Below are 14,023 nucleotides of genomic sequence, written 5' to 3' on the forward strand. Positions count from 1 at the left end.
TTTTTTTCTGGTAAAACACAAGATTTTTTCGTGAAACACTGTTGCCCCCTTATCGCATCTTATGGCAGAGGTTGAAGTTTTTCAAATAGAAGTCAAACTCGAAGGTTAAGGTCAAAAGATCATAACTATATCAAGGGATAGGTCTTTTCACAAGGAACACACCTGTGAAATATGAATTCCCTTACTGTTCAAAAGTTTTGGCCTAGGTTAAAGTTTTTTACAATGTGGATCAAACTCTAAGGTCAAAGTCGAAAGGTGAAATTTATTTATACCAATTGAAAGGTCTTCTCACAATGAATACACATGTGAAGTATGAAAGGCCTTGCAACAACTTTTTACAAGTTATTATAGCCCAGGTCAAAGTATGGTATTTTTTGAAAAGTGAGTCAAACTTCAAGGTCATAAGGTCAAATTTGGTTGTCTCATAGAGAGGTCTTCACAAGGAATACACCTGTACGTGATATATGAAAGCCCTCTACCAGTCAAAAGTTATCAGCAAGGTTAAAGTTTTTTTTACGGACAGACAAACAGACAGGCAAACGCATGGACAGGGCAAAAATTATATACTTCCGAATCTTCGATTATAGGGGGCACAAAAACTGTATCTTATTAAAGAAGTTTATGTAACACCCCCCCCCTCCTTAACCCCCTGAAAAAAATACTACTTGTAGTCTGGGTCACCTACATGTTTTTCGCATTTGATGGTTTCAGGGGGTCAAACGACTTGCTTGACCTAGGCTATCCTACTTGTAGATCCGCTCATGTAAAATGTTTTTAAACATACAAAACCTGAGTCTCATGAAACCTGATCTATGAAAGATCAGATTAATTGTCTTTCAAATAGATTTAACGTTTGGTAAAGATTAATGGAATGTATTGTAAAACAACATAAGTGTAAGAATTAAGTAGAGTGTAAGAACTAAGTTTACCCTATTCCATTTAAAATAATCGTGTAGCAGTTTTATCCGATTCCGAAGAGAAGAGTGACGCAACTTCCTTTCAAAACAACATGGTGGTGGTGGAAGACGAAACAAGAAAATGCGTTTAGAAAAGTGTTATTTTTGTTCTTCCACCATCTACCCTGGTCACGGGATACAGTTTGTTCGTAACGATTGTAAGGTAGGTTGTTCTTTGTCTCTGAATTTTGTATTTAAGAGGGTTTTTAAAGTAAGAAAATGAAATGATGCGACAGAATCAATCGCACACGTATTTGTCAATTATAAAAAATCATTTGTTTTCATCGATAGATTTTATTTCGTAAAAATAACATTGTTATCGGATCTTTATTTTGTTAAAGTAACATAATGATGCACTTGTTCAATTTCTCCTACTGAATTGATTGCATTCTCTTTATAGAAGTGGACAGACTTTCACCTATAGCCTGTTCATTTCTCAAATTCTAAAGAGAATAAGTTGACTGATTGGAGAAAATACTTATGAAATGTGTTCTATTGATCAGCTGATTACTATGTAAAGAAGAGTGGTTCAGTTGTTTCCTCCTAACGTTTGATTAATATAGAAATTAAGATTTTCCTTGTGATTCTCTGAATACATCTCCAACATGCCCAAATAATTAATTTTGAATTCATTCTAGATTTTTAGGTTCTGTCGGTCAAAATGTCATAAAGCATTTAAAAACAAGAGAAATCCACGAAAGGCCAAGTGGACAAAAGCTTTCAGAAAGGCTGCAGGGAAAGAGCTTGCAGTGGATCCATCACTGGAATTCGAAAAACGCAGACATGTCCCCGTCAAATATAACAGAGAACTTTGGCAGACAACATGTAAGCATGGCTGTTTAGGGGATATGAATATGTTTTATTCATAACACAGATTAAAGAGTCATTGTTTGAAAGAAAAATTCTTAACAATTACCTACAAGCTGTGTTTTGACTAAAATCTACAAATGAGTTTAAACTCAATCTAACTAACATGTACATGTAAATAAAAATGATGTCACTGACTTCACTCACACACATACATGTTAACTCTCCCGATTTAGGCGGGAGTCTACCGCTTTTTCACTCCATCTCCCGCCTACCGATTTAATTCAGAAATCTACCGCTTTTCTACAAAAGCTTCGTCTAAAGTATTTTTGGTTCGCTTGGGTATCCATTTTTGAAGCCACTCTCATAAAATCTCGCTAGATATCGCGTGATTTGACTCGAAAAAATCATACAAACGCTTTAAAACTTTTTTTGTACATACCTGGTAGATTTCAAGCACGTATTTGACAACGACAACAACACAAGACTACCAGTGATTACATTGGTTACGATTAATTAATCAACATCCCTGCCATGAAAAATGAGATACAGCTTTTAAGAATTAGATGAAAACATTTGACATCGTCTTTAAAAGCACAGAAGCTCACAACTTTATCAATAAAGTAAATAGAAATCACTCGATTGACCAGGCCATGTGGCACATCTCTACTTTCGTTTTCGATCATCGCGGGAAAATTTAGATTTATATGACGCAATAGGAACTTGTTTTAGATCTAGATTAAACCATGTCATCATTTGTTTTGTTTAAAAACTGAATGAACATTCAGAATTATTGCTTCTAGGCTATATCAGCAAAGATCACTCTTCAAAAGGCTAAGTAAAGCAGCCAATACAAGCAAAATGATGAGCATGAAAAATTTTTGAATTTGTACAATTTATGTCAAACTTAAGGTGTTTCTGTCTTCTTCTTTGCTGTTGATATTTAAGATTAATTAGTGTAGGTACCTGATTTCATTTAAGGCTTATAATATACATGTATGTTACATGAATGATATCGATAATCCAAGCGTTAAACAACATGCGCAATGCTACCGCTTTTGAGGTCTGAATCTCCCTCTTTTTCATCACAATAGGTTAACATGTATGCACACATGAAATATTCTTAGGACATTTACAATTCATTTTAATGTACATTATTAGAATAGATATATTATTGATGTGAAAACAATGAAATGAAATGTTCAATTTGAATTCTGTGGATATTTTAACTAATGTTTACAAATAGTATATGATGTAATCAACTGAATCATAGTTGTGTGTTAAGCATTTTTTCCCCAAAACTGTGTCCTTTGTCATTCTTTTTCTGGACTTAGATAATGTTGTTGTGTTTTCAGTCAAAGCAATGAAGAGAATAGAGGAGATTCGAGTAAAAAGACAAAACCAATTCATTCTAAACAGGTAGGTAAACTTAAGAAATAAGGACCTAAGACAAGTATATAATGCATTTAAGTCAATCACATTGACAACAAAATGTTCTTCTTCAGATTAAATAAGGGCAAAGAACTCAGGAAAGAAGCGGACGTGAAGGAGGTTGAAACAAACATACACTTAATCAGAGCACCAGCAGGTTTGTTTTCTTTCCTTTACATATATTACAACGTAAAATCTTTAAAACTTGGTGTAAAACTTTACATGATGCTTTTATTAGAATGAAAAAGGTGTCTTCAGCATTATGTATTAATTTAAAAGAATTGAAACGATTACAAATTCAGACAATTGCTTTGAGAACAAGGCTGGTCTTGTATCAAAAAGTTGTCTTCAGCATTATGTATTAATTTAAAAGAATTGAAACGATTACAAATTCAGACAATTGCTTTGAGAACAAGGCTGGTCTTGTATCACAGATACAAATTTTTGGGCCATAAGCACAGCAAATTGCATTTGGTGTGTATGATACAGAATCTGTCAATTTGTCTACATATATGTGACACATAAATATATGAGACACAGTCAAACATAAAAAAACACTCTCTTTCACTCGCCTATAATTTGGACATAGAGTTTTAGACCAATATTTAACTCCCAAAATACCAACTTATAGGCGAGTATACTATATATGGTAATAGGAAAAAATCAGCATTTTCTTTTTAATAAATTGAATTACATTTATTATTACACTTCATAGAAAAACACTGCTATCTTGTTACAAAATAATCTTATTGATTTCAAACCATTATAATTTTGAAACATATCTCTGGATATCGTACTTCTACAGCTCGAGCCAAGAAACTTGAGAAGAAGATGGTACAGGTAATACAGGAAGCAGATGATGAAGATATGGAAGAAGTTTAGGGATCCAAGGAAGGGGGATCTAACAGGAGTGGAGAGATTATTACTGTACACTGACATTCTATAGAATGACAAACTGTTATGTGACCTCGATTGTTTTATTCTTCATCAAAATTGAGAAGTTTTTCTTTTTGTACTCATAACTGATGAAAGAACATTTTTATAAATCATTAAAATTAATGGTTTAAAACAGACAAAAAGATGTTGTCTGTTACCTTTTTAAAGGTAGTAATATTTAATAAATTGAAAAGGATGTTTCAGAAGTTATTTTCATTGGAATTTTTAATGGTATCAATTAACAAAAATTAAGTATTAGTTATTGGGACAAATTGGTGACAAGTGCGAAGCATGAGTCAGTCAGTCTCCTCCCCTTGTCCAATTAAATCAGGACACCAAAATAAAGAAATATTAAATAACTTGCTTGTATTATGACGAAATTGTCTTATGCCAGCCTTTGTTGCATGATTTTTTATGAGACCATTAAAAAATAGTTATTCTTTGGTGACCATGTCTCTCCTTCCAGTCAGTATTTTCTAATACCATCATTTGTGATGTTGGATTACAGTTTATAAATTTTGAATCCGATACTTACAAGATTTAGGCTAAATTTTTTTTTTCATATTACAAAAAGTTCATAATTAATATCTTGGACTCTGGAAGAAAATGAAACTATATTTTTGAAGAAATTAATGGAGAGGATTATGACATGGATTTGGACACAGACCCAAGGAATCATATGAATTCAAAAGCTGGCAGTTTGAACAAAGGTGACCTGTTGGTTTCTGTATTTTGTCCTAATCATTTCAAATTAAACATTTTCAGCTTTTTTTCTTGAACTGCTGAACAAATGTCGAGCAAATTTGGCATATAGTATAGCATGAGTTGGTAAAGGGGTCCCAAAATTTGTGCACTTCATGTTTTCTGCACCCGGGGCCTCAAAAATGAAGTTAAACCATCACATCACATTAAAGCTTTGTTTAAAATTTCCTTCTTTCAGGACAATCAGCAGTCAATTCGTTTGCATGATTGTTATAAGCATTGTACACTTTACCAAAATTATGGTATTCATGGCCCAGGGTCAGAGACTCTGAAGAAAGGTCAGAGCTTAAATGATCATACAGTGAAAATGCATAAGATTATTTTAAAATCTTTCCTGTCCCTATATATATGAACTAGTGTTAAGCAGATAAATTAGATGCATGATTATGATAAGCAAGTTGCATACTTTTACCAAAAGCAACAGCATAAAACTTACCACTTTTTTGAACTCACCTGAGCCGAAGGCTCAAGTCAGCTTTTCTGATCACATTTTGTCGGCTGTCCATCCGTCTGTAAACTTTTCACATCTCAAGAACCACTGTGCCAATTTTAACCAAACTTGGTACCAAGCATTCTTTGGGGAAGATGAGTTTAATTAAATTGTAAAAATAAAGGGCCAAGTCCCCCTACAAGGGAAGAAAAAAAGCCAAAATAAGATTAAAAATCTTCTTCTCAAGAACCACTGGGCCAGGAAAGCTGAAACTTATATGGAAGCATCATTGGGTAGTGTAGTTTTTAAATTATTAAAAATCATGACCCCCAGGGGGTAAGGCGGAGCCACAATGGGGAATCCAATTTTTACATCGAAATATATATATGAAAAAAATCTTCTAAAAACCACTAGACCAGGAAAGCTGTAACTTATGTAAAAGCATCCTTGGGTAGTGTAGACTTGATATTTTCAAACTCACGATCCCCGGGGTTAAGACGTGGCTACAATAGGGAATCCAAGTTTTACATGGAAATATATTGAAAAAATCAGTTTAAAATCGTCCCAAAAATCAATGGGCATGAAAAGCTGCAAGTTATCTGGAAGCATCCTTTGGAAGTGTTAAATTGTTAAAATCATGACCCCAGAGGGTAGGGCAGTGCCACAATAGGGGATCCAAGTTTTACACAGAAATTAATAGGATTTTTTTTTAAAAATCTTTTTCCCAAGAAGCATCCTCAGGCAGTATAGATTTAAAATTAACAATAGGGAATACAAGTTTTACATAGATATATATAAAAAAAATCTCTAAAAATCTTCTTCTCAAGAAACACTGGGTCAGGGAAGCATAAACTTATGTGGAAACATCCTGCGGTAGTGTCGATTCGAAAGTATGAAATTCATGACGGGGGAGAGGGATAGGGGACCACAAAAGGTATAACAAGAGGGTAAATCTGGTAAAGAACTGCATCACCCAAGTTACTCAGGTGAGTGATGTGGCCATTGGGCCTCTTGTTAGTTATATACAACCATTCCCCTGATAAATTAAAGTCCAGGCTCTTTGATACCATAGACAGCTGATTTTTTAATGACCTATTTTCTTATTGATCTATGTGTTTTAGTGGAGACTACATGTTCCAAAAATCTATCGGAATTCCTATGAGTACCAATTGCATCCTGTTATGAAGAGATGCTCGAGTTTTTTATTGACAATATTTATGTGGGTTTTGGAGATCAGGTATTCCAACAATCTATTGGAATTCCCATGGGTACCAATTGCACTCCGTTATTAGCAGACCTATTTTTATATTCAAATGAAGCTCATTTTTTGCAAAATATTATGCGTGAAAAGAAGAAAACACTTTGCCCTGGCCTTCAACTCAATATTAAGATATATCGACGACGAACTGTCAATAAACAATGGTATTTACCATTCCTACGTCGATATGATATATCCTGGTGAGCCTGAGATTAAAGATACCACAGAGTCTGACACATCTGTTTCATACTTCGATATTTTACTTGAAAAAGACGTTAATGGTAATCTAACAACCAAGTTTATGATAAACTTAATGACTTTAACATTTCAATCGTCAACTTTTCTTACTTATGCAGCACCTTCATCGCTTGCATAAAAGATATCATATTTCTCAGTTGATTCGATATGCAAGAGCATGCTCTGCGTATGAATAATTTCTAAAACGAGGTAGATTATTGATAGGCAAGTTTATGAAACAAGAATATCAGCAGTCTCGTTTGAACTCAAAATTTCGTAAGTTCTATGGTCGATACAATGACCTTGTCGGCAAATACAATTTATCATTGAGTCAAATGCTGACTGACACTCACTCCTCCATTGCACCTGATCCCACTTCTGATGTTTTGGATGTCCGTGTTTGCTCTGCTCCTATTTTGTATTGTTTTATGGTCTTTGAAATTGAATAGTGTTCGTTATCTTTATATCTTTCTTGCAGGCCTATTCTTATAATCATATGAAGCAGACTTTGTCCAAAATCTTAAACCTGAAAAGAAGAAAACGCTTGATGTGGCCATTAACTAGAGAGTTAGATACATGCATATCGACGACGTATTTAATTTATCGATTTACAAGAGTTCGGTTTAACTAATGATCTCATTCGTGAAATTCTTTGAAATATTCTCTTTTTCTCTATACATGTATATAGCAGATTTATTAAAAAAATTATGACCACAGGGTCAGGGTTCAAGCTTTAGGGTGAGGCTCTAAATGATTATAAGCAGTGAAAAATGCACATTTTTTTTTTTACAAAACATCTTAATACTCTCTCCGCTGTATATTTAACAGATACACCAAGAACATGATTATGATGAGTAAGGGTATCTCTTCAAAGCTGTGAATTTTGTGGCCTCGGTGTCAAGGCTTCTGGCATTAAAGAAGAGTTTTAATGATCATACAGTAAAACTGTTCACATTCTAAGGAAATCTTCTCCTTGTATTAAACTAAATGCATGTTTATGGTAAGCTAATGTGCTTCTTCCACAATAGAGAGAACTAGGAAGACTTGTGTGAGAGGGAATAGCAATCGGTATTCTTATAGTCCTTGTGATTGTGACAAATAGGGACAGGTACTAACAAGTAGGTAGATATACTTTAACTTCTGTTACTGAGTAAAAACAGATTAATTTTTATTTGATTCCTGATCATCTGTTTTCTCTTTTTTTTGGGGGGGGGGATACCTTACATACCCTGGTATATCCGTCATATATTCTTTTCTACCTCTGTGGATCCTTTACAATGTTGTTTCATAATCAGGTAACCGTTTTATCCCTCATACCTCTTGTTCAAAATTATAAGGATAATTCTAAATATCCCTTACTCAAACCTTCCTTTGGTAAAGGGGATTGATAATTTGACAGCGCATGCATTGTTGACGCTTTCTGTTCAATTTTTGTTTGAAACAAAATAATATTGAATATAAAGACATATGGCTGTGAAAACAAAATGAACCAAACCCCAGGCTTTACAGAATAAGATTTTCGGAGATTTATTTTATTTTCCTTTTCTATTTGAAAAACTTTCAGGTAATCCATTCAAGTACTTTTTCCCAGGTTGATCAACCTCCCACTTTTAAAAACCATACTCCATCCGGTATTCTATTGACTTTTTAACTGTACAACGTACGTTATAAAAACTCTTTTCCCCTTCAACCCTTTTGAAAAATCCTTCACACACCCTATCCCCCTTTTTGAAAAAATTATACATCCGCGCCTGATCCCTAACCAAAAAAAGTGTGTTAAAACATTTTCGCGTTGTTCCATTCTGTTTAATATTAGCGCAAAATGTAGCAACGCACTAAAATGCTATAAACTAAAAGTTGTTTTATTACATTTTGCATTGATCTTGAATTAAAATATAACCGAAAATGCAATAATTAAACTCAATATATTACATTTTGTATCGTCATTAAATTCAGCAATCTATGCACTTATTATAAACTTTCCTTTAGCTTCTGCATGTACTGACCTTTTTTAACTGCAGTGTAATCGTCTACTTCGTAAGGGGACGACCATTTGATTCTGAGGAGGGGGGGGGGGGGCTGGCAGAATTTGAAAATAAATAATCTGTCCCTGAAAATGTTGAAAATAAATAATTTGTCCTCCACTACAGAAAAAATAAATAATCTGACCTTGACTTATGATATTTAAATATTGTGAAAAATACTTTTTTTATTTACGTGTAATTTAATCTCAAAGGTCTTTGATTCAAAAAAAATGTTGGCTCGCTTCGTTTGCCATTTTAGAACCAAATAGTATTTAAAATCAGATTACCAGACTGCATGGATACTTGTAGTCAGTTATCAACATGCCAATGTACACTAAGTAGGTGTGATGAATCACTTTACATACAAACCAATTCTTATACACCACAAAGATAAATTTACTTGCCTTGTCAAAGAATTTATACTTCCACGATATATTAATTCAAAATATAAACTGGCGGATTTAAGGGGGGTGTACATGTGTACGACCCCTCCCCTAAAATTTCGAAGCATGATACGAATAATAATACCGGTAATAATGCCATACTTTGGGACAATACCAATATTTTTGTGCCTAGTTTTACTCATAAAACTACACAAAAACCCAAGAGCTTCACGGGGCAAAGCCCCGTAGGCCCCTTTAATTCAAACTATGAAATGACGAGTGTTAATAATGACATACTTTGGTACATAACAAGGCCGTAACTAGGCTAAAATTTTTAGTGAGGCAAGGTTTTTTTTTTTTTTGGGGGGGGGCACCCAAGTCCAAAAGCGAGGGCAGGGTAGTCCCGTACGAAGTTCCTGATGGTGGTTCTCAGTATATGATCTAGGGGAGGGGATTCCCGAAATTGGATATTCGCAAATTAAATACTTAATCTATGCTTTTTTACGTTTTGAATTGTGGCGCAGTGGTTAAAGCGTTTGATATATAGAGTCATGGAGTAAGAAATCCGAATTCCTACTGCAGTATGTAGATACCAGTCCTTAGGTTAAACTGTAGAACCCGAGGCCCTGTTTTGCAGTATAGGTGATTGCACAAAAACGATTCCTCACGTTGTAATGACCCTGAGTGTCAATTATAGGTCCAAACTTTGCATCCCTCTAAGGGTAAGTAGTGGTATCTCAACTTGATATAAGTGACAAATTCTTGGAAGGGACGTCAAAAAAAAGAACTATTTTGAATTACATGTATTTTTTTTACACGCTTCAAGTTTTAAACATACGAAAATGAGGCACCAGATGTGATGAACGATTTACATAAATTGAAACACAGTTAAAAGTACTACTTTAGAACTTATACATACATATTGGGTAATTTCACTTTTCAGAAAACTTAAGAATTTTAGTGAGGCATTTGCCTCACTTGCCTCAATGGTAGTTACGGCCTTGCATAACTTACCAATTCTTACACAATTGTGTCTGGTTTTACTCTTTTACATACTGACAACCCAAGAGCTTCAGGTGGCTTTGTCCCCTAAACCCCTGTCATTCAAAATATATGGTACATGTATGACCAGTATTAATTATGTCATATACTTTGGTTTATAATAACCAATACCACTATAATAGTGCTTGGTTTTACTCTTAAAAAATACGAAAACCCAATAATTTCGGGGGCTGGGTGGGGTGTTACTCCCTTGGCCTACACCAGGGCTTCGCCCAGGACCCACTGGGGGCTTTACAGCGGCCCCTGACCTTTTGCCTATACAAAGTTATACACGCCCCCTCCCCAAATCCTGTATTCGCCTATGGTATAAATTAAATGATTATCTTTAAGAATCAATTGATCAATGTAGGGTAATTAAGACATAGAAGAAAATAATCTGTCCTTGATAATCTTGAAAAGAAATAATATTTCCTCGACAGGAATGAAAATAAATAATCCGTCTCAAAAAAAATTGCCAGCCCCCCCCCCCCTCCTCAGAATCAAATGGTCGTCCCCTAACTACAGATTGTTATTTAATGCCTTCTAGACCAGGAAGTATAAACACCTGACAGGTAGATAACACAGGTGTGTCACATGACTTTAGACATAGAGATAAACAGTACGGCCGCCATTACTGCATTCAGGTAACAATGAGAAATGATATTTATTCTGTATATTTGAAGTTTTGAACAAATTCTATGGATTTCCCAAAATGCCTTTGTCCTACAGATCCATGCAGTTAGTGACACCTATCTCCATTTCATTCTCCTTTTCTGTTTCTTGGCTTTATTTTAACTTTAAAAATATATATAAAAATCTACATATTTAATTTTTCATTGTTTAGTATTGTCAGTAACAAGATCTAATGATGGACCCCCGTACCAGTGCCCAGGACGTGATGCGATGTGACCTGTGTGAGACCGCTGTGGTACAGATGCACTGTGATACATGTCTTGTCAACCTGTGTAAGGCCTGTGTAGGAGAACACATCTCAACAGATGAATCCAAGGACCACAAAGTCGTTAAATTTCAGTCCAGAAAATCTACCCCCCTCTACCCAGGATGTACATCACATAACAAACAACAATGTACAATGTACTGTAACCAATGTGACATTCCTGTTTGTACAAAGTGCATTGCATCTGGTCAACATTTAGGTCATGAGTTGTCAGAAATCATACAAATTGCGGAAGAAAAAAAGGACAAAATTATCAAAGAAGTAATTGAATTACGTGAGACAATTTACCCAACCTACAAGGACATTGCCTCTGATGTACAAAACACAATGAGTCAGTTAGAAAAGGAATATGGAGATCTCTCAACAGCCATAACAAAACATGGAGAGGACTGGCATAGAGAAATTGACAAACTTGTCAAGAAACTTAAAGCTGAAGTTGATGAGATGAAAAACACACAGTTACAAACTCTACAGAAACATCTGGATGAAATAAACAAGACAATGTCTGACATCAAGGAGGAAATTGATTCAAATGACATTGCTACAGACACTAATGACATGTCAAAACTATTTCGTGTCCCACATAGTGTAATTAATACATACAGAAATCTTCCACAAAAACTTGAACCAATCATACCCAAATTCATTCCAGGAAAAATGAAAGAACTTAGCAAATTCTTTGGCGCCTTATCATCAAGTTCTTTAACATCAGATGAACATGGCTACAGCATGAAGACAACACAGAAATTACCAGAAGCTGGATCCTCTCCTCCAGTCAAACAGCTGCTTGATGAACCAGAGACTGCCACCACCATACACACTGGGTATATATTTAACCTTTTCAATGTGGTCTGTCTAAGTGATGAAGAAATCTGGACAAGTGGAGACAGCACCATGGAACTCTACAGCATCAATCGGGGATTATTACTCAAGTCAATCACAACCAAGTCAGGGAAAATACCAGAGGACATAGCAGTGACAAAAAGTGGAGATCTAGTTTATACTGATTACTGGTATAGAACTGTAAACATTGTGAAGAATGAAAAGATAGAGGAGGTGATCATACTACAGAACTGGATACCTCACGGTGTCTGTAGTACCTCCTCTGGTGACCTCCTGGTTGTCATGATTAGTGATGACAAACAAACAAAAGTTGTCCGTTACTCTGGCTCCACAGAGAAACAAACCATTCAGTTTGATGATAAAGGTAAACCTCTCTATTCATCTGGTGTATATATTACTGAGAACAGGAATCTGGATATCTGCATGTCAGACAGTGGAGCTAAAGCAGTAGTGGTGGTCAATCAGACCGGGAAACTGAGATTCAGGTACACTGGACATACTCCTGCTACAAAGAACCAACTATTCCATCCACGAGGAATCACCACAGACAGTCAGAGTCACATCCTTACAGCTGATTATATCAATGACTGTGTCCACATCATAGACCAGGATGGACAGTTCCTCCGTTACATAGACTGTGGACTGAGTTATCCCTGGGGACTGTGTATAGATACAAATGACAATCTGTTTGTTACTAAATATGGAAAGAGACAAGTGAAGAAAATCAAATATCTGATGTGAAATACATCGCTGTGTAGCATAATAATATATAATTATAAATCAGCAAATGCATGAAATATTTCTGATGTTTTAAGATACTGAAGAATGGAACTTTAACTGTGCATATATTTCCTAAATCTATCAGTAAGACTCGTTACATGTGTATGCATCTGAAGGGCATCATAAAAAACACAAGTAAAATGAGGATTGCATGAAAACTGAGTGTATTTTCTTTTTAGTCTTATTTTCACTACAGCCAGATTTATTTCCATGAATGCTACCATATTATTACTTAAAACCATGAAATAATGCATTAGTAAGATGACAAACCAGTTAACTGAGTACTGTGGTTTCATCAATTTTCGTTGGCTTCAATTTCGTGGATATTGTAAAACAGACATTTTTGAGGATACGTAATTTCGTGGACAAAAGCATTACTTATACAAATGTATGTCATATTTTGTAATTCAATGAACATTTGAATTCGTGGATCTGCTCAACAACGAAAATTGGTGCTCCACTAATATTGATGAAACCACAGTATTATGAGTATATTATGATTTCCACATACTTTCCAATAGATAATTATGTCACAATATGGTACAATGTAAAACACTTCATCAGGCTTTCTGTACATGTACACTTTTCATTTGAAAAATATAGTGACACTCAAAATGTTTTAATTGTCAAAAATTCTAAAAGCATCCACAATGCAAATTTCTTCAAATGACCTTAAGTTTTATGCATCAAATATGACAGTTCAATGTACCTATTGACATATTGTACATGTTATTTGAATGGGACTATAATGTTAACACAGTACTGGGCTATACAAAGTATGACCTGAAATACCATCAGTAACAAGTCATGCGAGTGATGTACAATGGGACTAAAAGTCTAAAAAAAAAAAAAAAAAAAAGGGGACAACACTCCATCTGTTGTTTTTTCCCCAAAGACAGTTATTTCTAATCTTTACTTTCCTAGTCAAAGTAACAAATTGTAATACACATGTACAATGAAGTACATGCATCACAAAAGCCTTACATTTATTAAATGTGGACTTGATGTAAAGAAATACACTGTACATGTATTTGCATCAATAAAAACATTTTCTTAGTTATACATTGTGAAATAGACAGAATATGGAGGAAAATCCCTCTTACAACTGTGCATGATTTTTCAACTAAAGAAATAAAGTACATAATTATTTGAGTGTAAATGTATTAACAATGAAACA

At 34.7% G+C, this 14,023-nt stretch overlaps 2 protein-coding genes across 2 annotated transcripts; both read left to right on the forward strand.

The window, feature by feature from the left end:
• The first annotated feature begins 990 nt into the window (after positions 1-990).
• Positions 991-4,585, forward strand: LOC134278162 (probable ribosome biogenesis protein RLP24). Its single transcript, XM_062760482.1, has 5 exons — positions 991-1,119; positions 1,595-1,781; positions 3,119-3,182; positions 3,269-3,351; positions 4,000-4,585. Exons 1-5 carry the CDS (start codon positions 1,039-1,041, stop codon positions 4,074-4,076), a joined length of 492 nt encoding a protein of 163 aa, XP_062616466.1. The 5' UTR covers positions 991-1,038; the 3' UTR covers positions 4,077-4,585.
• A 6,285-nt stretch (positions 4,586-10,870) lies between these two features.
• LOC134278185 (uncharacterized) lies at positions 10,871-13,004 on the forward strand. The gene is made up of 2 exons (XM_062760505.1): positions 10,871-10,909; positions 11,110-13,004. Exon 2 carries the CDS (start codon positions 11,131-11,133, stop codon positions 12,805-12,807), a length of 1,677 nt encoding a protein of 558 aa, XP_062616489.1. The 5' UTR covers positions 10,871-10,909; positions 11,110-11,130; the 3' UTR covers positions 12,808-13,004.
• The last annotated feature ends 1,019 nt before the right edge of the window (positions 13,005-14,023 follow it).

Source organism: Saccostrea cucullata, unplaced genomic scaffold (assembly GCF_032062105.1).
Source record: "Saccostrea cucullata isolate Sc308-1 unplaced genomic scaffold, CSIRO_AGI_Scuc_v1 ctg3017, whole genome shotgun sequence".
NCBI classification, from domain to species: Eukaryota; Metazoa; Mollusca; class Bivalvia; order Ostreida; family Ostreidae; genus Saccostrea; species Saccostrea cuccullata.